This window comes from Gasterosteus aculeatus, chromosome 14, assembly GCF_964276395.1.
Source record: "Gasterosteus aculeatus chromosome 14, fGasAcu3.hap1.1, whole genome shotgun sequence".
In the NCBI taxonomy this organism is placed as follows: Eukaryota; Metazoa; Chordata; class Actinopteri; order Perciformes; family Gasterosteidae; genus Gasterosteus; species Gasterosteus aculeatus.
The window spans coordinates 5,677,958-5,704,997 of record NC_135702.1 but is presented as its reverse complement, the minus strand read 5'-3'; the positions used below and the strand labels follow the sequence as shown (position 1 = coordinate 5,704,997).

Below are 27,040 nucleotides of genomic sequence, written 5' to 3'. Positions count from 1 at the left end.
TTAGAGCAGTTTCTTCCTGTCCAGGTCATGAATAGAACCAATGAAAAGAACATCCAAGTTCACCGGTATCCTGAACAAGTGTCAAAAAACAATCCTCATTCGAAAAATATCTCCAAACCAGAGGTGGATGACGTGCACAGATCCTTGACTGTGCAAATAAAACAGTAGTGGCAGTGTCCTTCAATAAGAAGTAAAACTGCCTGCATTGAAGAAACATGGCATTAAAAACGAATCAGGAGTTCCGAGAGGCTCCTGGGTACATGCATAATTACATGTGACATACTGTGTGAATACTGATGCATCATTTTTAGAAGATTCTTTTTGTTGTAGATTGTTTAAGTGATGCAGATTTTTTTCCCCCTTTTCTGTACATTTGGCTAAATCGCTTTTCCCCTCATCCTTGCTTTTTGGTGAAATATTGCAGAGTTTGGCCTCGGTGGGCCTCGCATGTAGTAATACACTGTATTTTACGAACCGCTCCACTTTCTCTGTGAACTGTTTTGTCTTATTGTCTCTCGTTTCTCTGCCCCCTCTCTTCAGATCCGTCATACCTGGAGCCGGCGGACGTTCGTCAGCAGCTTAGTCATTACCAGCTAGCGTCGCGCAGTCAAATGTCTGCAGGCTCAACGGCGGCTGATCATCGACCGGACAGCATCCTCACTTGCGAGTTCTGCGAGTTCAGCTCTGGGTACATGCAGAGCCTGCGTCGGCACTACAGGGACCGCCATGGCGGCAAGAAGCTCTTCAAGTGCAAAGACTGTTCCTTTTTCACCTGCTACAAGTAAGGAATGAGAAATCAGACCATGACTGTATGTATTGTATTGCATACTTATGCTGTTTATGGGAGTTTGGATGCTGCAGACTTTATGCAACGTTAATTAATAGAGACATTACCCCCCCTTTCTCTCTCTCTGAATCCATCCCAGGAATACCTTCACCATGCATGTGGAGGCCGGTCACAACAACAACGCACCCGACAACCTCCCCAAAGACCTGCGCTGCCCCCTCTGCCTCTACCACACCAAACACAAGAGCAATATGATTGACCACATTGTCCTGCACAGAGGTACACGTCATGTCATCGTCACGTCACATTTCGGGGGAGTTATTTGCCAATTTGCGTCGTCGCTGAGCGTGAATGGATTGAGCTTAGAGACGGCACACGGAGAAACCGATACCACTCTTTTGGTCGAGTGCATTAAATCGTAATCTTGTCTTCACCGCGCGGTTGCCAGGCAACCAGCGGAAACCCTTTTGTGTACGTAATAATTAAAGCAGTATATAAGAGTGTGAACCAAATTGAAATGCAAATTAAAAGCAAGCGTTGAGGAATGACACTGACGTTTTTTTTTTGGGAGATCTTCAGTGTTACAAGTCACTGGTTTGACGTTTCTATGCCTGTGTGACAAATGTCATTTGATACCTCTTCTCCTGCTCCCTCCTGCCTTACAGCTACTTCCCTTCCTCAAATCCAATAATCCGCTTCACTCTTTCCCTTTTTCCTCCACCAGAGGAGCGTGTGGCTCCGCTGGAGGTCAGCCGCTCCAAGCTGTCGCGCCACCTGCAGGGCCTCGTGTTCCGTTGCCACAAATGCACCTTCACGTGCTCCAGTGACCAGGCCCTGCAGCTGCACCTGCAGAAGCACGCTGAGATCAAGCCCTACCAGTGCCAGCTCTGCTACTACGACAGCAGTCAACGGAGCCAGCTAGAGGAGCATCTACGCCTCGAGCACAAGGTCAGTGGCGACGCACGTCATGTTTTAAGGAACAATACTCGGAACAGATTTTTGCAATATGGAGGGGAATTGAATTCTAACGCGTTTTGATTAATTGCTTAATGGCTGTAACATGATATATTCACATCTTGTACATTCATTATAAGCTCTGCATCAAATCCTATATGACCCTTTGCTGGTTTTATGGGTTTTGAGGACCGTGCTAATCAACTGGCCACATTCCAAATCCAATTCCCCAAAGCAGACAGAAAGAAAGCTCTTTGCCTACAGTCAATTTGAACCACTAACACACAATAAAGTAACTGAAATGATTCCTTGATGTTGTGTATTGTAGTTCAAGGTCACATTAACTGCAAAGTTAATGCACATCGCATTGATACGCTGGATTAAACCCCAAAAATGCACGAATCCCTGCGCTGTTAATTACTTTATTTAAAATCCTCAAACTTTCATCCGATAAAATTCAAATGGGCAAACCAAGCCGGTACGTAAACAATATTGCTAGCACCCTCTTCTAGGGTTAGGGTTACATATTTCATATCAATCCCTCTGTCTATGTAAATGTATTATATATTAATTTATTATATAGACAACATCCAAATGTGTATATGAATGTATTATATAGACAACCGGGCTCCTCCTGGGTGACACATAGCGCCGACTCATGGTATGAAGCGTGGTCTGCTGGGAGGGACGCTGCAGTCCTCGGGGAGTGTGGGAGGAGGGCTTAGAAAGAAGAGTGACATCATTTGCAACAGGACGCTTTATGTAACGAAATGAGATGGTTTTGTCGTCAAAATCCTTAATCTTATTTTTCCTTTTTTTTTTGTTGAGTCGTTAACAAATTCACCTCTGGTCGGAGTGAAGATCTTTTTTTATGTGTTCCCCTTTTAGGTGAAATTAATTTGATTTGAAATTGGGAAAGATGATTTATTTAGCAAATGTTGCATCTGTACCACACCAAACTTATGAGACCTCCTGATTCTGACCAGGTTATCCGGAATTTCGAGCTGATGGGCCGCGTCAACCTGGAGCAGCTGGAGATGATAAAAGAACGAGGGAGCAGCGCAGAGGAGGAGGAGGAGGAAGAAAGAGAAATGATGATGATGGAGTTGGTCGGAGATGGGAAGGAAGCTGCACATGAGGACGAGGACGACGAAGGAATGGAGATTATGGAAAACATGGTGGAGGAGCAGAGGGAGACAGACGATGAAGAGATAGAGGACCACTTTAAAGAGGAAGAGGAGGAGGAGGAGGAGGAGGAAGACTATGATGAAGAGGAAGTCACGAGGCTGGAGGAGGAGAAGCCCGGCATACGAGGTAAATGAAAATGAGGTCATCTTCGTTGCTCTACTGAGCTAAAAAATATCTGCTCGGATTCATCAAGGTATCCGAGGGCACAATTTCATTCTGACCGTCAAACACAACGACCAGTGTTTGCTGAAATAACAAAGATATAACTCTCACTCTGGAACATAACTACTTTTTAACTGCTGCTTCTGAGTCGATGCACAACACATTTCTCTACAAAACCCTCCTGGGATTACACTATGGATGAATATCTGCTGAGAAGCCATTTTCTGTCGTCTACAGAGTAATTTTACATAACATTATGAAACTTGTGAAGACTCTCTTGTGTCTCATTCTAATCCAAGTAAATGGGCCTATAAGTAAGAACGCTGTCTCATATGGAGCCAAATCCAGGTCAAAAAATATTATCATTTGAAAAATGTGTCTTTTTTTCAATCTTCACTTATATGTATTTTTGGGGATATTCGGTTTATTGTATTTTTCGGTTGCAGATTTTAATTTTCAGATTCAAAACTTATATTTTCACTTTCACATCTTTTTTTGGGGTTCGGATCTTTTTTTTTTCACATTCAGACTTTTGACCCTGATGTGGCGTCGGGGGCGGGGCATCAACTGGGAGGGGCGTGTAATCAAAAAGAATTATAGAACAGGGTCAAAACTATATTCAGCCCCAAAATACTTTTTATGTACTTATTTTTATTTTTGTTGTATTTTCCAATGTTTAAGACCAAAACTTTCAAGTTCACATTTGTTTTTCTAATGAACAAAACTTTTGAGCTGGATTTGGATCCCTGGTCTCTAGTCCGCATGCTCGTGCTTCTTTAAATGTGTTTTAGCGAGTCCTTTTCTCTTCCAAAAGAGCCTCAGCCTTACCCAAGTACACTGGGCTGGTATTGATTGTTCACTGAAGCGAACGCAGATTTTGTTCTGATCCTCCCTGTTTTACGGAGGAGGGATGTCTTTGTGACGCGTGGAATACTGATCACCGGCTTATTTAAAAAACGTAGCGATTCGTATTTCGCCTGGTTTCAAATCTTGCAGAGAAAATGAAACCTCGTTACCACGTTGAGACTGACCAATTATGTGAAATCTATTTCCCAGACATCCTTGCGTCCCCCACCAGCAGCAGCGGCGGCGGCGGCAGCAACAACTCGGCGCCCAGCAGTGCAGAGAAGCGGCTTCCCTGTGAGTTCTGTGGCCGCTGTTTCACCAACAGCCTGGAGTGGGAACGCCACGTGCAGCGACACGGCATGTTAGTACTTTGGGCTACTTCTTCATCTTCACATTTTTTTTTCTTGAATAAAAACGGAATCTTCCTTTTGCCAAATAACCATTAAAGACGATAAAAAATATATATTATTTTTGACTGTTTGGATGGTTGACATTTATTTATAAAGGATGCGGCATATTTTGTATTATACAATCATGCTAATGAAACAGAATTATTTATTTAATATGGTCACCTTCATATCTAAAAAAAAGGCCCTTTTTTCTGCTCCGTCCCTCGTTTGTTAGGATGGTGAATCACACCAACATGGACTCCAGCAACACCTCCGCGTTGGAGGCCTCCGCCTCATCTTCCACTGGCTCCTGCGTGTTCGCTGACACGGGGTTGGACCCGTCCAGCAACGGCAACGAGGAAGGGAAACCCGCAGGTCTCTCGCTGGGGAGCCCCGGCCAGTACGTGGAAGGCCAAAACAAGCTCGACACCAAAAACGATCAAGAGTTTGGCTGAAGGGATTGTGGCCTGTTGGGATGATGTGCTAAAAAAACGATAAGCGTGGGGGGGAAGGATCAGCACTGAGTTGAACCGTAAAAGGAAACAAAAATGATTTAAACTGAGAAAAAAAAAAAAGTGACTTTGTACGAGTTGGCGCATTACTAGAGTTTAGGTGTTAAATATTTAAGTATTAGATTGTGATGCATTAAACGGCTAAGCTCTTTAAATGGGCAGTCCCCTAGGACAGATCTTAATATATTGGTAACCAATAGTGAACAGAACTCTTTATTGCTGACATTCTGGTCAAATCTACAGTGAAAGATCCCACCTAGATGAAACAAAGCTATTTATTGACGGCGATGTCCAAAATGATTAACTAAATTTAGTATTTTATTATTTGAAGCACCTTTTACACTCCCCCCCCCAAAACAGGGGTACTGTAAATGTACCTAAATTGAACAAACGTAGTATGAAAACATTTAAACAGTGGCCCACTGTAGAGCTACCTATTGTTTCTTGTTGAAATGTGAGACTCTTTTTCATCTTAGCCTTTGTGTTAAGTGTGTAGAAGTATCCCTCGAGAAAGAATCGCACCTTATCCATTTCAGTAAAACCACAAATCATTTTTTCTTTCTTTTTTTTCTTTTTTCGAAATGCTGACATTTTCCCCCAAATGTTTGTAGCAAATTGCTATATTTTAGGTCCCTTAATATTATACTGCGTATAAGCCTTCAGCCTGCGGCACCCTTTAGCATTTTGACGGTGATATTTCATTGTCCAGTAATTCACATGATGGGGAAAAATGCTAATAATGGGATTAGGTAAACTATGTGGTTCGTAGTCCAGGTTAAACAACATCTACCTGTGCACTCTGAAGATCAATATAACAACAAAGATACGTTAAATGTGTCATGATACAGGATTCGGTTAAAACTGAGCAGAGAAAGCGTCATCCTGGAACATAACTAGAGGTTGTTTTTTTTTGTTGTTTTTTTGCAACAGTGCCGTAATATTTGTCATCGTCATCAATAGACCGAGATCACACTTGTCTTTTCAGTGAGAGTTGGATCCTGATGTGTCTGCACGTCCATCGCAATGATAACTAAACCACCTCGGCTGATTGTTAAAGCCAGTGCAAAAGTGCCTTACGAATCCAGTTCCTCTAATGGCCAGTAAATGGCTTTATTTGCTTATTTTTATTGAGCTAATTTGAGGCAGCCATGCAATCACCCCTGATATCTGAAAATGATTCTCCATAATTTCTGGCCTCAACAGCTCATTTTTTGTTCTATTAATTCGTCTCCCGGTGGCGATTCTGACAGCAAACAACACCAAAGAGGACGGTGATGGTGATGGCCAGTCCTGAGGAATCCTTTTTTTGAGATTTTTGCTGATTCAATGGACGTTGGTAGAATTCAATTTGTTTTGCTCGCAGCGTTTGAGAAAATTCAGATTTTGTTAGAACTGCTTTCCTCCAAACAAAACGTCCCGGTGAAGTAGTGTTATCTGAGCGTCGTGCTACATTACGCAGAACGAAAGGGAAACGAAAGATTTTTATGGAGAAAGATTTTTTTTTTTCAATGTTGCGAGCACGACAAATGAAACTCCCCACTAAACTGGGTATGTTTGGAGTCATGTTTGCTCGATTGACAGATGTCTCAGTCTTTCACAGTCAGCCCTGGTGATGATTACCTCAACTCCATCCAGGCCCCTACACACCACCCAAATCCAGATGTTTGAACTGCGCACAACTGACAGGCTGACATTAAGCATGAAACTCAAATCTTGGCTCGGAGGCGTCCCTTCGCCACAGCACAGATGTGCTTTTCTACGATCCGTGGTGCCGCTTTTTTAGTAATGGAATGCACTGAAAAGACAAGTGTAACCGACACAGAAAACCTTTTAAAATCATTGGTTTCCACCAAATCCTAAAAAGTCCTTTTAAATTCCGTATCGGCACCACTGTCGTAGCCTGGATATGTGTGCTTCTTTTTAGATAAAGTCGTCATGTTATTGTGGATACTGACAAACGGCAGAGATTGTATTTGTTGAAAGTCGCTTGAATACCCTGAAGCCTTATAAGATAATAAATAGCAATTAAGTCAAATGCAAGCCCAATTCCAATAAGCAACATGAAACAATCTGAAATAATATGGCTGATAGACAATTTTTAAACCTATAGTACCAAAATATTTACCAAGACTGCTGTGTTTATCTTCATTATTAAACCTTTGACAGAAATCAGAAATTTGGGTTTGCAACGCAGGTGAACCACGTTTGCAGCCATGTATAGAAAGCAAAACTACTTGTTCAGTGTTTTAAGCGTGGTGTTTCGGAAAGGATACTTTCACCCTTTTTTCTTTTAGGTGTTTTTGTTTTAGTTTTTCAGAAGAAGAAAAGACCAATCTGAAGACGATAGCTAACCCTTAGGGGCTTTTTGAATCCCCAGTCCCAATATTATTACACTGTTGTTCAATATCCGGTTATAATGAGAAATATTTCCTTTTCTGTACTGTATTGGGAAGAAGCACATCGGAAGTGTGGTTGTACAATATTTAAACACATGAAGGAAAAGTATGCATTTATCTCTGAATGAATGGACTGGGCTTTTATTGTGAAGAAGGAAAACATGTCAATCCTTTTTAGGGGCATTTGGCCGAACTACTTGATCCTTTTCCTGGATCGGCCAGTTGACCCGCAGACCCTTCCGAGATGTAGCTGACTCATGTCCACACCAGTATCTCCTATCCACGACCAGTAAGGACGTCAGCTGACTTGCTCCAAATAGGCCTTCCCTTACATGTAGTCTACCCAAACAGCAGGAGGTGGGAATGTAGCAGCCCCACTAATGCTCCTCAGTCCTTGTAATACCTGGAAGAAAAGAAAAAAAACAAAAAAAAACTGTTGAGTTGGTGCTGAATCTTGAAGCCCTTTTTTTGTTTTTTTCTGTTTTTCAGGACCAGCGTGTAGCTTTTTGAAGAGTAAAACTGTTGTTGTAGAAATAAGCTTTGTTAAGGCAGCTCGTTGCCCAGTGGAAGCCACAACGACGGATTGGGACAATCTGGGTAACGAAGCTGTCGACCCAAAATTGTTGTTCTGTGATCGGTTTAATAGAAAAGGACTATGAATCCCACACTGTGTTCAGTCGCTGGACTGTAATATTCCCAGTTTACCCAAAGTGAAGCCCCTGCTGACAACACACTGGATACTTGTATATATGTTTAGTTTGTTTCTGATGAAGTTCTCTTTTCAGACTGTTGCCTCCATAGTTTGACACTAGAATCTCTCCTTCTTGCCTTTCCTCCCATATAAATCTGATTACCTGATGGTGGGTTGTGATGTTGCCTAGAATGATTGTTTACAATTTTATTCCATTTATCTCTGGATATTCTGTAAATATTGTAATTCATTGTCTTTTTTTAACTTGATAATAAAGTTATCAGATAAAGGTTCATATTATTTATCTCTTTGTACGAAGTTGTGGCTTAACAGTGTGACTAACTGCACTTTAACTCCTTATATTATCGGCAAACTGCCGCTTGATACGACTCATAATATCCCTTCCTTGTGAATGATATGTATATATAACTTCCGCTGGCCTCTACATCAGCGAGCTATTTATATCCGTGGAGATGTTGAACTGTTAAAAGCGACGGAGAAGCAAGCTTCCTGAAAAGCAGTTTGAGAATTTGGTGCAAGAGAAGTGCTTCGACTGTCGAGGGCGAAGCGACGTTTTTAAATCAAATTATCTTCATTGCCCTTTTCCTGAAGAAACTAACATTATTGAGTTTGATCACACTAGTGAAGTGACCTTGCAAAGTAAGCGCTGTTCAGAAAAAGTGCATCTTTTTTTAATTGTTACAATTTTTTTATTATCCACCACTAACTTATTAACTACTTTAAGTCCATTCTGTCTCTCTTCTCATGTCTTTTCAAACCTTAAACCTGTGTGATGAAACCATAACCTGGATGGACCTCGTGTCTTTGAAATGTTTCATAGCGTTTTCTCTCTACTGTCCTAATCCAACTTTTTCTGCCACAGTTCAGATTTTTGACCTTTTTGATTAGAGGTCGACCTTTCCCAAACCGCAAATCCACTACATGCCTCCGATTTTTTTTAAATTTTCTACATCGATTAAACAATTTGTCTCCATGTGGAGGAACACAAAAAAAAGGGTTGGCATAGAGTAATAATAAAAAAAGATTTAAGGAATTCCAATCACGGGTAGGTCATTGTAAAGCGGTATTTCCAGACATGTGGACCAGGCCGGTCCACCGCCTTGGCACAGACGGAAATATCTTAAGAACTATTTGTTGGATTGCCACGATGTTTGTTAGACATTCATGGAGGGTGAATACGAAGTTCCCTCTCATATGAACCCAAACACCCGAAGACCGCTGTGCATTGTGTTTTGAACTAATTAGCCAGTGTTAGGATGCTAACACACCATATGTTAACATGTTGTATGTACTAAAATGATGCCTGCTTACTCTGTCTTAAATGTTTAATAGTTTATATTATAGTAAAGTCGGATAGACACGACCACCACTTGGGCCTTTGTGTTGATGACACTGCATGGAAACAATGGATTGAGGAAGGAGTAAATAAATATGTGGTTGTCCATTCGTTTTCAGTGACGGGAGGGATTTCCTCTGTAACGTGGCCGCAGAGGCCTTGAAATAACCGATAATAGTCCCAGCAGCTCGTCCACAGGAAATAGCTCCGGGCTGAGAAGGCATCTCAGTGGCCTTCGCTCTCTCTGCTACACCCTTCTGTTTCTCTCTCTCTCTCGTGGTCTTTACTCCACCCCGCACCCCCTCTGCTGACCAAAACCGCAAACCCTGCAGATGCCAGTTGTGTGTGTGTGTGTGTGTGTGTGTGCCCTAAATACCACGAGTCACCGAGATGGCCATGCATCTGCTTTGTCTTTCACCGGTTGGTCATTTAATCTTCTCATTACCTCCACAGATCTCCAAAAAACAAACAACTGGAGGAATCCATCGCTACTGTCTCTTCAACTCCACGCGTGTGCCCTCCGAACATTTCCACTCCCGCCCCGTTTCAGGAGCCGAGTCTTTATTTCACATGTCTAACATCATCTCTTAAAAATATCTCCAAATCACCAGGGATTAGCCTGTAATCTCCGTGTCCGTGGCTCACCACTTCAGAGGGGGGCCCGACGGCAGACTGACGACCCCTGGAGACGGGAGCAAGAGCCACAGCCGCGGCGGGGGGGGGAGAGGGGAAGGGAGGACGCTGCTGCTGCTGAGTGGAGCAACGCGAGGAATGCCTGATGAGCCTCTACGCTCCAGCCGAGGCGGCGAAGGGCACAGCTCCTGACGCATGAACTGGCTGACTGGAGACGAGGGGGGGCAGGAGGGGGTCGTGGGGAACGACCGAAAAGAAAGTTGGGGATAGAAGAAGAGCGAAGGACGTCTGAGAGGAGTGAGAGATTTGACGGATTCGAGCACACGGTGATGGAAAAGGGAGGTGGAGTGATGTGAGAATGAGGAGAAAAGGTGGCGCGGGGAAGAGACGCCATTGAGCTCCATGCAGCATATTGTTTCTGGCACTTAACAGTCCTCTCAGTCAGCTTGTGAGCGGTGCAGCATGTGAGGTAGAGCTCGATAATAAAGCCTCTGGATGCTGAGCGCTGGATGGATGATACTGAAATTCCTCCGTGCTTGATGAGACCTGGGATTTTGAACGCAAGTTCGCTAATGGGAGCATGTTTATTCCACCACGGTCAGTTCTGCAAGGAACATAACGACAAAGCACAACAACAAACAACATTCAAATGGTAAAATGAAAAGCATCTTTTTATCACATGTCAATTTAAAAGTAAGTAGTAAAGTAAAATCTGTCAAGGAGTCTTCAGACAGCAAATTGGCCATTGAGATTGAGAGGTAAAATAGCATTGTTCTCTATTACCGTATCTTTCTCTATTCTACTCAACTAATTTACCCTCCATGCACTGTGTCTTAAGAAATACTGCCCATAAAATGCTTTTAAGAAGTAAACTCATGAGGGACTGGTTAGGATGGAATTATCAACGCTGTTGTTTAATAATACAATACTTAGATTGGCTAATAGTTTTGTAGTGTTGAATGTATTTTGTCTTTATTCTTATTTATTCAAATGGAAATGCACTTGAAATACTGCAGGTAGTATAGTTAATAGGAAACACCTATTGTAATATTAAACAAGTGTATGAAGCCGCTAATTGTCTCCATGTAACTATAATATTTGTTGTTTGTATGTTAATAGACCAATATTGTTGATCCCAAAAAATTATATTTTAATTGTAAAACACTTAAGAGAGCGGACGTTACTTTTACTTTGGACATTTGTACATTCATGTGATAATCACTTGACAACAATCAGTTGAAAGCAGGACTTTTCCTTAGCGTACACCTATTTTAAATAAAGCGTTAGCAACTCGTTTATGTGAAGGATATGATGAGAATTCTACCAACTAAACTGCCACAGCCGTCGGTCATTTTGTGTTGCAGTTCCAGGGCCGACCGGTGGGGCGCTGTAGCTTAGATACTGTAGTTTAAATTCCTCACACAGAAGAAGAAAGGTGAAAAGTCATGGCGGCTGACAGTTTGTAATGAGCCAACAAAAACAGACAAGAGTCTTACTTCCGACCTACATCGTTTAAAACTGGTCCCTGAGGAATACATATTAAAAAAAACGACAAAATGCAGATAACTTTGAAAACCTTACAACAGCAGACGTTCAAAATCGACATCGACGAAGAGGAGACGGTGAGAGTTGCAGCCATGCATTGGTGGAAGGGGATGGAGTGGGAGTTGGGTATGTCCTGGAACGGAGGACTTTTGTTTTCGCCCGTTTCAAATCAGACGATCGACAGATGCGTTAGCACAGCGGATATATTTTAGAAGGAACAGAGTGTTCAGGTTAATTTAGCGTTAAGTGTTAGACAACGGGCTCGAAAAAGATGAGCGTTATTTATTAAATAACGTTGCTGGTCAGAAAAAGTAACGTCAGTTTGTATTGCCAGCATTTAGCCGGAGCCCACTTAAGGGACAAATTACCGTTACACTGTTTTCTAGTTTCATTAGCTTGTTTTTTTCTTTAAGGAATACGACGCGGTTATGCAATCAATCTGTGATTTCACGTGGTTTCTCAGCAATGTGTCTACTCAACTCCAGTTTTTACGAAACACACTTTGAACTTTATTATCCGAGTCATGCTGTTAGCTTAACGTTAGTTTGGGCTGATCAATACAGTGGCGCCAATACCGATTAAAAAGTCCGATTTTTGTCCCACAGGTGAAGACATTAAAAGAGAAGATTGAACAGGAGAAAGGAAAGGACAACTTTTCAGTTGCTGGGCTGAAACTGATATATGCTGGTACGTATATTGTGTTTGTTTATTGTGTTCCGCAAGTCACCACACTGTTCATCATTTAATTTGTGATGCTCATCATGGTCTCTACGTGGACCACAAGAACCTCATTCAGATCAGGAAGCGCCACTTGAAGCCTGAATTGGGACCACATATAGTGTCCCGTCGGTTAATGATTTACTGCGACACATCCTATAAAAATGAGTAAACTGCACACGGAGGTTCATTATCATCTAAAATGAAAGGTTCATACGCAGCTTATTCGGGAAAATAGAAAAGCAGACTGGTCTTCAACGGGATCAGAAATACACATTGGATTTAGTTTTAGTTTTTAATTTGTTAATTTACAACTGATTTGGTTCCCCTCTCAATCATTTTACATCAAATTGATAGAAGTTATGTATTTATTTTTTGAATCGTGTGTTATAGCTGCTGCATTGTCATGCACATGTCCACGTTATCTAGATGAATTTTGTCCTCTTTATTATGGACCCTCGCCGATGTTATGCAGCTACAAAAATGCACTTCTGGAGAGCTGGTTAACAGCTGCTGGAGGCCCGCGGTGATGTTTCTGTTTAGCCGAGCGAGGCCTGGTTTCCTCAAAAGGTTTCAGTCTTCTGCTGCTGATAGCACAAAGCCTATAGCGAGAAAAATGCCGAAGAACAGGTCGGGTAGTGAAAATGTTAGCCAGATCACTGGCAAGCGTTTTGCGACATGCCTTCCTTCATCTGTTTAAACCAGCATTGCAGCCATCTGACTTTCAAAAGGGGAAAACTGGGTAGTAATTAGGATGGAAACAACCAAATGCTACCCTTGTTCTTTGTGTTGTGTGGCAGTCAAACATGACAAAAACCAGGGGAGGATGCATACCCGTTACAGGCTCTGTGTATCTATTAGCATAGTGTAGCACTTCACACGGTGGGGCTTTATGTGACCTACTTAGTTGCTTTGCAGACATAACGCACTCAAAGAAAAACTACGAAAAAGAGAACCAGATGTGGCAATAAAAGCAGGCGATAAACCACTCGGCAACCTTCTATTGAATGAGGAAATATGAAAGCGTCTATTGTCCCTGTCGTGTTGTTTTGGTGTTCGCGGCGGGTAATGTCGGTGGTATCGTGACTCACCTTTCTGTTTCCTCACAGGTAAAGTCCTCAGCGATGACACGGCTCTCAAGGAATACAAAATCAATGAGAAGAACTTTGTGGTCGTCATGGTGACGAAGGTTTGTGACTTTCAGTGAACGACAGGATGCGTCTGTCAAACTTATTTCGCCCACCACCCGCTGGTGTCGGAGAAGTCTCGTGTTTTAATGTTTACAAAACCTCCGTCGCAGGCTAAAACGGCTTCGGCCGCCCCGCAGCCGCCCCCCGCCGCTCCGGCTCCCAGCACTGCAGCGGCGGCGCCTCCCGCCTCGTCGTCCAGTTCTGTCAGCACGTCAGAGCGAGCGTCTGCAGACGACAAGCCGGAGGAGAGGCGGGCTCCGACCGCCGAACCGGCCTCCGCCGCCGTCGGGTAAAGATGGGTGGATGTTTGTCTGTCAGCTGCCTTTGGTGAGCGCTCTTATTGAGGAAAGACGCGCAGACCTCGCCTCACCCAAAGCCCGTTTTTCTTCCTCTTGCAGAAGCTCCGAGGTGTCAACAAACACTAACCTGATTGACGAGGCCGTCTCAAATCTCGGTAAGTGAACGTTATTCATCTGTCCTTGATGCATGGCGTATTGGTAGACCGGACAGAAATATAAATTCAGAATATGATAAATAGGACCCCATCGGTCAGACCAACAATACCCTTTGCCTCAATCCCTTTGAGCAGTATCCTGCAGGAGTATTGCATCTGTTCTACTATCTGTGATCCACCTCATTTCTTGTGTGTGTGTGTGTGTGTGTGTGTGTGTGTGTGTGTGTGTGTGTGTGTGTGTGTGTGTGTGTGTGTGTGTGTGTGTGTGTGTGTGTGTGTGTGTGTGTGTGTGTGTGTGTGTGTGTGTGTGTGTTCCTCTAGTGACGGGCTCGTCGTACGACGCCATGGTGAACGAAATGATGCTCATGGGCTACGAAAGGGAGCAGGTGGTAGCAGCTCTGAGAGCGAGCTTCAACAACCCCGACAGAGCTGTGGAGTACCTGCTCTCAGTAAGAACCTCTGAAGACTAGAAAATGGCTTGTGGGCTTTGTGGAGCTTAGTATCCATGCTCACGTCAGGATATTTTAAATGATACATTTACGGTGTTCATGACACCGTTATACAAATCTTTCACCCATAACCACTTCTGGTAACCTACTGAATAATCTGAATCCTAAAACGTGTGTGTGGCATAATGTAATTTACAAATTTGAGTTAATTCTTGCTTTATTTTCAGGGTATTCCAGGCAGAGATGTAGGCCTTGCTGCCGGACCAGAGGCAGTGGTGCCTCCAGTGAGTGTCCAGTCTGCACCCATAGGTGGTATCAGTCTTCCCGCCAACATCGGCTCCTCCCCGAGTGCTGGGGGAGGTAAGTGACCCATGCTAACCGGTTTATTTCATTTATTTATCTGTCTGTCAGTGCTTAAACTTGTTGTCCTTTCAGGAAACCCCCTCAGTTTCCTAAGAAACCAGCCACAGTTCCACGTGATGCGGCAGCTGATCCAGCAGAATGCCGCCCTGCTTCCCGCCCTGCTGCAGGAGATCGGCAGGGAAAACCCGGAGCTGCTGCAGGTGGGGAAGGCCGTCCACGCAGTTCCCACTGGATGAGTTCATGGTTTAAGCTTTCAAATCACTTAGAGGGGTGGGGGGGTGGGAGGGCGGTTTAGGAGGCCGGTGTTGAGTTGCATTGAGGGATTTGGGGAATTTGGAGGATCCAGCGTGTTGGCGTTTGATCAATAATGACTAAAAGGTCATGCTTTTTTTTTTATTACTCATTTTAAAGCGCTCTCCTGTGAGTCCTCAAACTGCATAGGAAAGAAATGTTTTTTTTCAGTGTAATACAGTTTGTTGTAACACATTCAGAGGCTAAAACATGAATTCACTCCTGCAGGAGATTAGCAGCCACCAGGAGCAGTTCATCCAGATGCTGAATGAACCCAATCCAGAGGCAGTGCCGGCAGGTGGTGGAGGTGGAGGTGGAGTGGGAGGAGTCGGAGGGGTGGTAGCAGGCGACACACCCGGCGGGAGTCACATGAGCTACATCCAGGTCACGCCACAGGAGAAGGAGGCCATTGAGAGGGTGAGGAGGGGAGCACCACACTGTCACTATCTTTTGTCCTCTCAGCCTAGAGTTCACTCCTTCACCCACAAGTCCTGGAGTACGATCCACAACTGTGACGCTGAAGCCCAAATAGTCACTTTGATTTGTGTCTTCCACGTTGAACACAAAGCAGGAAATATAATTTGCTTATTTAAGCTTTGTTTGGCTAATTTGCAATTGTCTTCTCCCCAATTCCAGCTAAAAGCTTTAGGATTCCCAGAGGGCCTCGTTATCCAAGCCTACTTTGCATGTGAGAAGAACGAGAACTTGGCCGCCAACTTCCTTTTACAACAGAACTTTGACGATGATTAAGTTCTCTTTTTTCCTTCCCCTACTATTTGATTTGCTAAATATGTGTACAACAAGCCTTTCACATTTCCAAAAGAAGAAACAACAGATATACTCACTACTTCCACATTTACCTTTCTTAACACTGGATGATTATCAGCTCTTATTTGTGATCAGTTCGAAATGGAGGAACAATTAAAGTACTATAACTTTGCATCAGAAATGACCTGTGTGCTTTTGATTTTCTTAAACTTTAGCTGATGATTATGGTTTGCAGTATGTCACATTTTAAGTGAGGTTTGTTCAGGATGGATCTGACAGTATTCATGCACTCATACTTTTTTTTTTTTCTTTTTGAAAAAATAAAACGTGTTTGCTGCTGTTCTTTTTCAATTTAAGCATGACTTCAAAAAACTGAATTGACCTTTTCTTTTGAACTTTATCGGTCGCCATACATCAGGCTTGTTAGGGAATTATTTTTAAAAACATAAAAAGTGGCCCCATAATGCTCAATTTAGGAATAAAAGCTGCAGGACAAGAGCCCCGGTGTCATAAAACTGAATTGACCTACAGGGGGCAACGTAGACCGCAACATGCCTACAATATGTGTGTAGAATACAAGTACAGCAACATATGAACCGCATTTATATTAACGGGAAGTTCAAGTGATTCATTTAAAAGGCAACTTTATATACAGCTGGAATAAATATTTAGTTTAAGACGTGTTATGTGGCCTCGCTGTAATGCAGAATTATATGGACATAACATATATTTATTAACATTTATAACATTATTTCTTTAATAAATAAGTTTGAAATGATCTTTCATCACTTTTAAGTATACCTATAAAAGTGACATCTTCACGTCGGTTACTCATAGTATAATATAACGGCAACGCTTTCACTATATCACTATGTACTGTACTTAGGGGAAAAAATCTTTTTTCTTGTAACAAACACACAACATTTGTACAGCGCTAACGTCCCCTTTCAGCCGGCTCCTTTGGAGGATTTCATCCTTCTAACCTCAGAACATCAAGTAAAGTAACTCTAGCGATGCTGGACACTTACATCAGAGATGAATCAACAACTTCACAGCAGCATCTTCGTAGGGACCTCGAGTGGCGGTGAGATTTGGTGTCACCGCTGAACGTCATCCAGGACCTCGTTTGTCCTCCCCATTCTTCCCAGTGACGGGTGGAAAGAGAACCCCACGGAAACAGGACATTGTAGGAGTGCTTTTAAAAGAGCTTTTTAACGCCATTATTGGGCGAGTTTTCCTGCGGCTATTATCAGGGGGGAGGGGGTGGGATCGTGTGTCGCGTATCGACTGTGAGATATTGCTGCCATTTAAATGTCCTTCTCCATTTCACTACCGGGGGAAATCAATGATGTTTTCTTGTTTGGTTTTCAGTGAGGTGACAACGTAGACGCGGTGCAGCACGAAGGCCATTGTGGTTTTCTTATTTCAAATACATTGTATTTTATTATAGTGTAAAATACACAACAATAACAAAGCATTTTTATTTACAAATGTACAAAACTCAAGATTATATTACATATTTTGGCTATAAACAAAAAGGAACCTTTGTTCAGAGTTACTCATTCAATACAAAAATATGAATGTCTCATATAAATTATTGCACTTTTGCGACTGCAGTGCATTGAAGATTGCCATCACCGTGTAGAAAGTGAGCCGCTCACCTGATTTAAGTCAGATTGTGGAAGAGGGGTTTGCGAGCAACGCGCAAACAACCATATGGCACTTTTTATGAGTCTTCACCCTTTTCTAAATTTTCCTTAATCTTTGGTACCTTTTCTTTAATCAAAAAAAATGAAACCTTTCTTCAGAGTCACTGAGCACCGTTCAGTATAAATTAACATTGTACCTGAAATTAATGGCATTGCAGGTGAAACGTGTATATAAATATAGATGTATTTACCAATACAGTATTTTAAACAGTGTCTAGTTGATAACAGAGCCTATATTGGCATGTTGCTGGTCTAAGGCCTCTGGAGATGTTTGTCTGTTGCTCCTGGTTTCCCTGACAGAAAAAACATTTCCAGTTAAAAGTTGTTGGCACCTGGTCCTCCAAGTTTTGTCAGTTAAATAAGACAAATTCCAGTTTGGTCCCTTTCATAAAAGTTGTGCAAAGACCGGATGGGTCTTGAGAGAAGGTCTGTAGGCTCTTGAGGGAGTAACGCTGTTTTTTGAGGGTTTTTTGTTTTTTTTGCCGTGAACATCACAGCTTGTCTCGTTGCTTGACATCGGCTTGAAGGCAAATGATGGTTTTATAGGTCACAAGTTTGTTTTTCCGGGTTCTCGCTAACATATCCTTTATTTTTTTTCATTTTCTCTCTCTGGAGCCCTTCGCTCATCCCAAAGTCTCATAAGTGTCTCTTCATGTGGAGGGCGAGGTGGTCTGACCTCGAGAAGGCGCGGTCACATTTCTGACACTGAAACGGCCGGTGGCCCGTGTGCTTCCTGTAGTGGCGCGTGAGCTCGTCCGAACGTGCAAACTTCCAGCCGCAGCCGTCCCAGTCGCAGTGGTAAGGCTTCTCCCCTTTTGATGGAAACACAATACACACACACACACACACACACACGGAGCAGTTAGTGTCGGCCCCCCCAGGGGTTAAACTGGCCCAACCTCCTCCACCTCGAGGAGGAAAAGAGGTCCGTCCTGTCCTACAGCTGGCTTATAAACACTAAGCCAAAGTGCCTGGGGTTTGTATTTGAACAGGGATCCGTATAAACCTGTGTCGCCGCACCTGTTTGGCAAGTGAATTATTCACTGAGACTCGCTGGTTTTGGGATAATACCTCTAATTAGATCGAAACAATGAAAACCGGCATGAAGCGAATGTGCTAAAACACAAAATGTGCTTGCATGCGTCGTTTTTGGATTTTTAAAAGGAGACATAAACGGTTGGAAGTTCAGGAGCGTACCTGTGTGCGTGCGGTGATGTGCTTTGAGGTGGGAGCTCTTGGTGTACGTTTTCCCACAGCCGACGTAGTCACACGTGTGCGTGGCAACTCTCTTCCTCGGCCAGGAGCGCCGGCCGCGTTTAGGCTTGGGCTCCTCCGGCAGGCAGTCACCGCTGGAGATCATGGCGGGGTCTGCGGCGTCCAAAAACAGCAAGGTCATCACGTGCGCGGAGGACATTTGCAGTGTGAGAATGTATGGGGACGTAACAGTGCATTAAGGCATTAGTGGTATAAAGTAAACGCAAAGAGATACAGCAACGGTTAATAACTAGTGGGTATAAGGAAATAACTTTATTTAAACATCTGGTAATGTCCTGTATCTTTTCTTCGCTGGGTAAAAATAAGGTCATGATAAAAAAAAGGGTTGTTGCCAAGGGCTACGGGATGTTGGTTTTTCTCCTTTTGATCTGCTGGTTTTGGGGAATAATTAAACCCCCTAAGGTTGTGTGAGCTGCATGCAAATATACTCGACAGGCTTGAGATTCCTGATGTTCCATCTCAGCCTTTTCCATTTAAGTTATTGCCTTCAGCAGCCAAAAATGCCTGGACGCAGGGCATAATTAAGAGAAAAAGAGATGCTCTGACCTTGGTACTGCAGGGCGGACGGCTGAGGGTAGCCGCTGTAGCCCTGTGGGGAGCCATGGTGGTAACCCTGGGGAGTTAGGGGGATCTGAGGGTGAGGATGCCCCAGAACCTGGTGCTCCCGGCTCAGCGGATGGTCCGGCGAGAGCGAAGAGGATGAGGATAATCGGCCTGTCATGGATCTCCCTGCGCCGGGGAAGCCGTGGAGCTCTAACTGGCACGGCCGCCGCTGCTGCTGCTGCTGCTGGCTCCCTCTGCCCTGCGAGTTCACCCCGGCCAGGTGTAGGTCCATGGGTTGCGAGATGCTGCAGGTGCCGAGGTTCTCCTGCTTTATCCTGTGGCACGGGAAGGACGGCGAGGAGCGCGACGGCGTCGGCTCCGACGCGGCGCTAACGCAGATCTTGCTCACGTTCACGCCTCGGCTGTACTCTGCCATGTCCATCGTTGTCTTTACCACAAACTTGCCGTGGAGGCTGGTGGGGTGGAGGTACGCCGGGTCCAACTCCGGCCTCATGAGCTCCGCCACAAAGCCTCCGGAGGGCGAGACGTCGCTGATGTCAGGAATGGTATAGAGGAGCTCGCTGGCAGCGCCCTGAGGGGAGGGGAGAGGGTAGGATGAGGAGAAAGAGCCGGGGGAAGGGGACACGGTCTGGGCAGAGCTGCACGCCATGGCGGCCTCCTCCTCCTCCTCCTGCTGCTGCTGCTGCTGCTGCTGCAGGATAGAGTTCGACAGGATGAAGTCGTAGTCCAAGTCCAGGTCCGGCTCCGTCTCTTTCCTGGACATGCTGGGGCTCGTGGTGCAGGTGGGGGTGGGCTGGTCCGGGTCAGAGCAGCCGCTTCCGGTCGGCACACTGGACTTCTTGAGGTGGGACAACTCCTCCTTCCATCTCTAGAGGAAAGTTACAGAGGAGTTAATGACGGTCCTCATACAGGCTGCTTGTTTGGGGTCATTTGTAAAACATTAGAAATAAACTGTGCACTTAAACATGAGAATATATTAAGACGTCGGATATAAATACAAAGCTGAGCTTTAAGGAGGAAAGGGAGTTGGTTGAGAATATTTTGACAGCTCCGCTTTGCTCAGTCATCAGCGTCCTTGAACACAGAGCACTTCCTAGAATACTGATTATTCTCACGTGCACCGGGACTACTGCACCCCCCCCCCCCCCCCCCTTCCCCCTCCGCAATGCAAACCCGAGTAAATTATAGTGGGCATCTGGGTTTTTCTTAAGAGGGGGGGGGTAGTGTCACACGTGCACTCTCACTTTCTCCATTCTCGCTTAACCTGCTGGAGCAGCCGATCTGAGCGGGTGCGCGCCCCGGCACAGCGCAGTGCCGAGTCCCCCCCCCCCCCCCCCCACCTCCCCCCGGCTGCGCGCGTAATAACCCGAAACAAACTCCGCCGTCCCGCCCGACAGATCCGCGTTATGCAATAAGAACAAAAACACGCGCTACTCACTAGGTGGGCATTTCCGATGGATTTACTCATGACAGCGGGTCCGCTGGCGAACGTGGATATGGATGGAAGAAGCGTGCCGCCTAAAGCCATCTCGGCGTCATTTGGAGGTTGCCTGAAATAAAATTGGGTAAAAAAAAAAAAAGAAAAAAGAAAAAGATTGGTAATCCCGGAGCCGCGAGTTTACAGTCCACTGAGAAGTTGTGAGGAGAGTTGGTCGCAGGTCCACACCTCATCAAAGGAGAACCCGGAGTCCTCTCCGCTCGCTCTCCTCGCGCTGCGTTCAACGTCCCGGTTTTTTTTAAACTTTCTGCTCCAGGTGCGGCCCGTCGCGCTGCATTCCAGCACACGCGGCTCGCTGAACGGCACAAGCAGACCAGACGGTTCTAATTTGGGTTTTTTCGTTGTTGTTGTTGTTTTTTTTGTTTCCTTCAATTTAGGCAAGACAGAGCGGCGACGTACGGAGGGGAACCCCTCGCGCCTGCTGCCATGCGAGTAGCGGCCTGAACTGAGAGGACGCGCACGAGAAGAAACCTTAAATCAGCTGCTGGACACGCCTGTCGTTGCCCGGCAACAAGCGGCGAAAAAAACATTTCGTGGTGTGTGCGAGGGAGGGAGCACGTGGGGTTGAGGGGAGGGCGGGGCGGGGGGAAGCGAAAGCGAGAGAGAGAGAGAGAGAGAGAGAGAGGTTTGTTTGTATTCATAGCAACGGAACCTGTCATTGCTGCTGTTCTACCTGAGACACGTGACGCGAGGTGTGACGCGCGTCTCTCGGTGCAGGTATGGCCATCTCGCTGATGCAGAATTAGTAAAAAAAATAGAATAAAAAAACGATCCCACCTCGCTGGTCATCTCTTTGCTCTACTTGTTATTCCGCCATAACATGTCGAGGGCAATTATTTCGCCACAATTTGAAGGCAATTATGCAAAGTATTGTTTTTACATCGCCGGATTGCAGCAGGAGTCAACCCACACACAAGGCATGCACACACTTGCAAAGCACGATGATATTATTTTCATATATTATTACTATTATTATATAATATATATTGGCAGAGTGTTGTACCTTTACTGTTACGGATAAGGGGAATGTTGCAAGCACCACAATAAGCCTTCCGCATTGTGTGTAGACAAATTGTAGATCCCCTATATTATATATTATATCCCTATAGAATAGTCAACATATTCAGACTAGAGATTTATAAGTGAAAATATGTAGGTCTAATCTGTATTATAATCCACACATTGGCTGCTGTGTAACATTTGACCTTTCTCTCTTGACACAGGTGTTTAAGTCGTGAATTTTTTTATAGAAAGCAAACCCAGTAAAGCCCGTATTAAACGTTAATCTGGCGCCCTGGCCCAATAACAAAAGCAGCCAGACAATAAAAACCTCCCCACAACATATAATGTCAATTCTGTATGAAAAGGAAAGAGAAAAAAAAGTAAAGTAAAAAAAACGTACCTTACCTGGGAAAACGAAGACGCAGAGAAGAGTCCCGTGTTGCGTTTGAGTCGGGTTCAGGCCGTGTTTGCTCAGAGCTAGCGAGCTAACAAAAAGCTCCCTCGCCAACATAATTAGACGCATTGACTCAAGACTTCAGTGCAAGAGCAAACAGAGCGCCTGCCGCTGTTCCTGCTGCTTCAGGATCTTGTCCGTTGGGCATGTCAACACACTTGACTTAATTTCTCCATTCCGAGAGGACACAATTTTATGGCGTCTTCACTCGCCGGTTCGCATTGCGTCGTTGCACGTTTTCTTCACTTGGCAAACAAGAGCTGGTGGGAAAAGTAAGGACAACAATGGAACTTTTGCAAATAGAAAGTGTATCCTGTTGGGCCACTCGTTACCAATTGTTTGGTTAGATTGAGAGTCTTACTGTTAATTTATCAAACCGTATTACCTGTGCTTCTTCCATTGTGTGGTTATAATTGATGACTTCAACCCTACAATGTTTGAACTACGGGCCTCGTCCTTGGAGGCCTGCTGCCTTTGCAGCGTCTGAACACAATGGCGGCGTTACAGCCGGACTCTTTATGGTTTGGGGGATAATGGTTCGGAAAATGATCCGGAAAACAAAAGCCGGACTTCGCCGACCGAGGTGCAATAATGTCAGAGACGTGAGGTATAAAGGATGGAAATAAAGGGAGAGAAGATGACACCGCTGTGTGCTTTTTTTTTTTTTGTGACACAATGAGGTTGTGTTCATTTAGTAACTCAACCCAAACCCCTTCTGTGGGATATGAAAATATATGCAACATTTACAGTATTGACTAAAAGCAGCGCTGAGAATACCGAAGCTGCAATACCCACAATGCATCATTCAAAGTGCTACGCAGTTCTATATCGTGACGTCATGTTGCTGCCGGTGACATAACTGCAAGAACACAATGTTCAGGTGAGTTCTAGACGTTTCAATCGTTCCAAACAGCAGTTGACAATCTGTGATTAAACTAACATTAAAAATCGAGATTGAACACAGGCGATAGTGTGTAAAGTAGTAAGAAACTCAACTGCACAGCGCCGGAGCTTTTGGCCTCTTCTCCGCTCTTGTTGCGTACGCGACTGACATGGTTTCCACCTCGGAGAAGTTTCCCATCCTGGAAAGCACCCAAGTGAAAATGAGTACCAGCGGATCATAACTCTTGATATTGAGATTTTTTTTTTTAGTGCTCTCTTCCAGATGCTGTTCAGTAATTAAAAAATAACTTTCATTCTTGTCCTAATTCTTGAAAGCTGAGTCGAGCTTTTTCTGATTCTCCGAGCTGCACGTCCCTCCACCCTTCCTCACGTGAGCTGTAAAGCACTGAGGAACTCTACGCAGGAACTCAGTGTGAAGCTAAAGAAGCAGCAAACAGCTCGGCAACGAGGAGCCGACTACCTGTGATGGTATTTCTGTTCTAGTTCATATGTATACTCCTCTCAGAAGAAGCGGACAGATTTTACTACTATTACTAACATCTAACATCTCTTTTTGTGACCCACATCTGTTCAAAACCTATGCACTAATATTAAGGCCTTCCAAATTCATAATGAACACCGTGCTTAGGCATAAAACGCTCATTTCCCAACCCATGAATGTTGGTAGTGACATCTTTACTGCGCCAAACCAAGCAGAGATATTTCACATGACAACGAGATATCCAACAGTGAAAACAGTAAAGGTCACATCTAAGGGTCTGCTGGGAACAAAACGACTCAAACGATGAATAGATTACACATTACAAGAGTCGGGGATTCATTCCTCTGTCCATTGACTCGTTGAGTCACAGTTTCATTTCCCCGATTTCTGATGAGTTCCACGTCGTAAAGTCTGCATCTTGAACCTAAACCGCCGCAGTGAAAAAGTCATTGGCATAATGGCATAAAAGCTGTGTGTTGGTTTTCCAGTGGCGACCGTTCTGCTGTGTGAAGGAATGCGCACGGCAGAGGTCTGGGTCAGTGGGCGCTGTTTGGTTTGGTTTGGACGATGCCGGCCGGCCGAGCTCTGATGGCTGGACGGAGCTGCGGCCACAGCACGGTAATCAGCGTGGCGGGGGGCGGGGGGGTGGTTAAGGGTGTAGCGTGGTCGTGTTGCAGGCCTTGCAGTGGATTAGGGAGAGGAAGCACAGAGAGGGAAGCGAGAGCTCCTGCCGGCCGGCAGGCTGTCCAGCCTGTGCCTGCCCCGGGATTCCACCGCGGCCTTAAATATGCCGGTTATTTTTAACCGGCGACGTAACAGGGACGAGCGCCGCCCCCCTCTGTTACAATATTTCCTCTCTGTCAGGAGGGGGGAGAAGGGAGGGAGGGGGAAGGGGGGGGTATTGGAGGGGAGCCAAGCTTCCTGGTCTTGTGGTGCAGCTCCCAGAGACAGAGGGGAAGCGGGTAAGAGCGAACGAGGGAGAGTTTTAGGGAGCTTGGTTGGCCGCCTCGTACCCTCGCCAGGCCGCGTGTTCACTAAGCGCCGCCTTTCCTGCGAAGCCCTCCCCCCACCCCACCCCCTTTTCCCCTCAGCCGGCCAGATGAGGCAGGTTTGTTCTAATCTGGCGCTGGGACGTCAGAAGCCGAGAGGACCGGCACAGTGATTGGCGTTCGTGGGCCCGGGAGGAAATGAGAGAGTGTGGGTACGGCACACGGAGCAGACGTGAAGGGGGGCGGGAGGACGGCCCCTGTGACGTCGGAGCAGGGTCCCGCCAGGATTAGAAGCCTCTAAAAAGAAGAGGCCTGTGACGGAGAGCCGGAGAAAGCGCGTTACTCGGGAGAATCAGGGACTTCCCATGAGCTCACCTTGAGAGTTTGGACCAGTTAACCAGCGGATGTTTGTCTCACTCACGTCAAATAACTGGGTGAAAATGTGGTGATGTTTATGTCGCTTGAGTTCCATTAAAACCTTCAGTTTCACAATGTGTCACTGATTGTTTAAACACGTCTGTCCACTCAAGTTTTTTACAACTCAGAGTACTTTTGGGGCACTTTTGGGAGCCTGTGTTACGGAGGTGGTAACAGTGGGGAAATAAGACTGTTGTTTGGTTTTGTAGCTACGGGTACGTTAACCTAGTATGTTGTATTCACCCGAAAAAAGGGAGAATTCTGGGTGTTTGAGTGCAGTTTTATGTGGCTTAAACACTCAAACTGTGCTACATTGATAGGTTACTTACATTAAGTACTATGAGTCAGACTAAGGTATGCTTCAGATCTTATGATGAAATAAAGTGCCAATCAAGGCAAATTCTCAAAGGAAATGTCTAAATTCCAGGGTTTTTTTTCAACTTGCTTGCTAACAGCTTATTTATTCGACAACCTCAAAGTGGGTAGTGTAAGAGATCGGCCATTATGATAATCTTGTGTTTTTTTTAAATGTATAAGTTTAGCCGCAAATTGCTAATCCCCTCCCTCAGATTGGTTGAGCCTCGATACGTTTTTGCAATGCTTAATGAAAGAGATGCTGTGTGTACGAGACGCCGTGACGTGAACACGGAACAGAACTCCTGCGGTACGAACGCAGCTTCAAAAGCGGGTCATCTGGTTGAATATCAGTTAAAATAATAAATAAGATCCAGCAATCAGCTGAGTTTTTCAAAATTTCGGTGCATTAGGAGACAATTAGGTTCAAGTCGTCTGTGCCTGAAAAGCGCAGGTGCAAAAAAATATATATATATATTTTGTAAGAGGAACAATCTCAGAGACGGGGAAACACAGTTCAGTTCAGCCAATCAGCGACTTAATGGGCCTTTTTCTTAATAAGATAAGGGGTTTATCTTAAAATCTTTCCATTACTCTGTCCCCCTGCCTTTGTATCTACGGCTTGTAAAATCTATTCCAGAGCAACATGAGCTACAGAACAATCTAATTTAACACAAACCGTTTCAGTCACGCTTGTACCATAAAAGCTAAAAGCGAATTGGCTCTCAGTAACCCGAGACCACATCTTTACAATGTTAAAGAGGTTAGTAGTATATAGCCTCTACTTTTGCGCGTGCATGTGACCTTTGACCTCAGTCACATGCCAGAGGGCGTGCAAGAGGGAACTTTTGGGGGGTAGGAGGGGTGGGGGGGTGGGCATGTGACCGCCGCCATTTTGACCGGAAAAATGCATCATTGAACTTTTGGGGGGTAGGAGGGGTGTGGGGTGGGCATGTGACCGCCGCCATTTTGAAGTCATGCCCCGGAAATGCGTCATTTTACGAATGGATACGTAAACCATTTTTGACGATGATGTGCTTGGTTTTGATTGGAAATTTGCCATATCAGTGGGTGTTTTATGCGATGGGCGTTAGTTTTGACCGGAAACACGGGACTGTAGGAGGGGTTTCATCATATATATAGATGTGTTATTTGGCGCCTCGATCGAACTTTCCTTTTGGAATGGTTCACGCTCCAGGATTCTTAGTGAAACAGCAGAGGCCTATCCCAGTGTGGTCCCAGTGGCGTCTTCTTCTTCTTCTATTCAAAGGTATGAGAGGCCCCGCCACAAACCAGTGAGACATTGGTTCTTCTGTTCAGATTCACCAATATCAGCTTAATGCATGAACTAGGGGGCTATCTTCTTAGCCAATAGAACACAATTTGTAACCTAACAGAGGAAAGCCCTCAGCAAAACATACATCTTAAGGTTTAACGAGGAGCACATATGCCGACTTAGTGTAGCATTATGTGACACAGTACACAAGCCGGGGGCCAACCCCCAAACGTCTTCTTCTGCTTCTCTTCAATTGTATGAGAGGTCCCACCACAAACCAGTGAGACACTGGTGCTTCTGTTCAGATTCAAAAATAACAGCTTAATGCATGAACTAGGGGGCTATCTTCTTCTTAGCCAACAGGACACACATTGTAACCTAACAGAGGAAAAACCCCTCAGCAAAACATACAGTTTTAACGAGGAA

At 44.8% G+C, this 27,040-nt stretch overlaps 3 protein-coding genes across 6 annotated transcripts in view; 2 read left to right on the top strand and 1 right to left on the bottom strand.

Moving 5' to 3' along the window:
- Nucleotides 1-8,218, top strand: part of znf462 (zinc finger protein 462) — a 36,320-nt gene extending 28,102 nt beyond the window's left edge. For all 4 annotated transcript variants that reach the window (XM_040198606.2, XM_078088136.1, XM_078088137.1 and 1 more), the window contains 6 exons: nucleotides 541-781; nucleotides 927-1,066; nucleotides 1,512-1,735; nucleotides 2,728-3,055; nucleotides 4,148-4,298; nucleotides 4,562-8,218. In XM_040198606.2, coding sequence (XP_040054540.2) covers nucleotides 541-781; nucleotides 927-1,066; nucleotides 1,512-1,735; nucleotides 2,728-3,055; nucleotides 4,148-4,298; nucleotides 4,562-4,781 — 1,304 coding nt within the window. In that variant the 3' untranslated portion in view covers nucleotides 4,782-8,218. The remainder of the gene's footprint in view (nucleotides 1-540; nucleotides 782-926; nucleotides 1,067-1,511; nucleotides 1,736-2,727; nucleotides 3,056-4,147; nucleotides 4,299-4,561) is intronic.
- A 2,931-nt stretch (nucleotides 8,219-11,149) lies between these two features.
- On the top strand, nucleotides 11,150-15,873 carry rad23b (RAD23 homolog B, nucleotide excision repair protein). Its single transcript, XM_040198612.2, has 10 exons — nucleotides 11,150-11,537; nucleotides 12,066-12,147; nucleotides 13,287-13,366; nucleotides 13,478-13,656; nucleotides 13,766-13,821; nucleotides 14,143-14,270; nucleotides 14,498-14,630; nucleotides 14,706-14,833; nucleotides 15,153-15,341; nucleotides 15,561-15,873. Exons 1-10 carry the CDS (start codon nucleotides 11,472-11,474, stop codon nucleotides 15,672-15,674), a joined length of 1,155 nt encoding a protein of 384 aa, XP_040054546.1. The 5' UTR covers nucleotides 11,150-11,471; the 3' UTR covers nucleotides 15,675-15,873.
- A 1,234-nt stretch (nucleotides 15,874-17,107) lies between these two features.
- On the bottom strand, nucleotides 17,108-21,281 carry klf4 (Kruppel like factor 4). Its single transcript, XM_040198611.2, has 5 exons — nucleotides 20,907-21,281; nucleotides 20,679-20,790; nucleotides 19,223-20,108; nucleotides 18,599-18,769; nucleotides 17,108-18,213 (listed from the first exon to the last, which is right to left on the bottom strand). The coding sequence occupies exons 1-5, from the start codon at nucleotides 20,909-20,911 to the stop codon at nucleotides 18,038-18,040; spliced, it is 1,350 nt and encodes a 449-aa protein (XP_040054545.2). The 5' UTR covers nucleotides 20,912-21,281; the 3' UTR covers nucleotides 17,108-18,037.
- Between the last annotated feature and the right edge of the window lie 5,759 nt (nucleotides 21,282-27,040).

Coding starts and splice junctions, on each gene's coding strand:
- rad23b (XM_040198612.2), top strand. CDS start 11,472: ATGCAGATAACTTTGAAAACCTTACAACAGCAGACGTTCAAAATCGAC. Junction 12,148..13,286: donor GCTGAAACTGATATATGCTG/GTACGTATATTG, acceptor GTTTCCTCACAG/GTAAAGTCCTCAGCGATGAC. Junction 13,657..13,765: donor CCGGCCTCCGCCGCCGTCGG/GTAAAGATGGGT, acceptor TTCCTCTTGCAG/AAGCTCCGAGGTGTCAACAA.
- klf4 (XM_040198611.2), bottom strand. Junction 20,109..20,678: donor CCATCGGAAATGCCCACCTA/GTGAGTAGCGCG, acceptor ACTTTCCTCTAG/AGATGGAAGGAGGAGTTGTC. Junction 18,214..18,598: donor ACATCACCGCACGCACACAG/GTACGCTCCTGA, acceptor TTCCATCAAAAG/GGGAGAAGCCTTACCACTGC.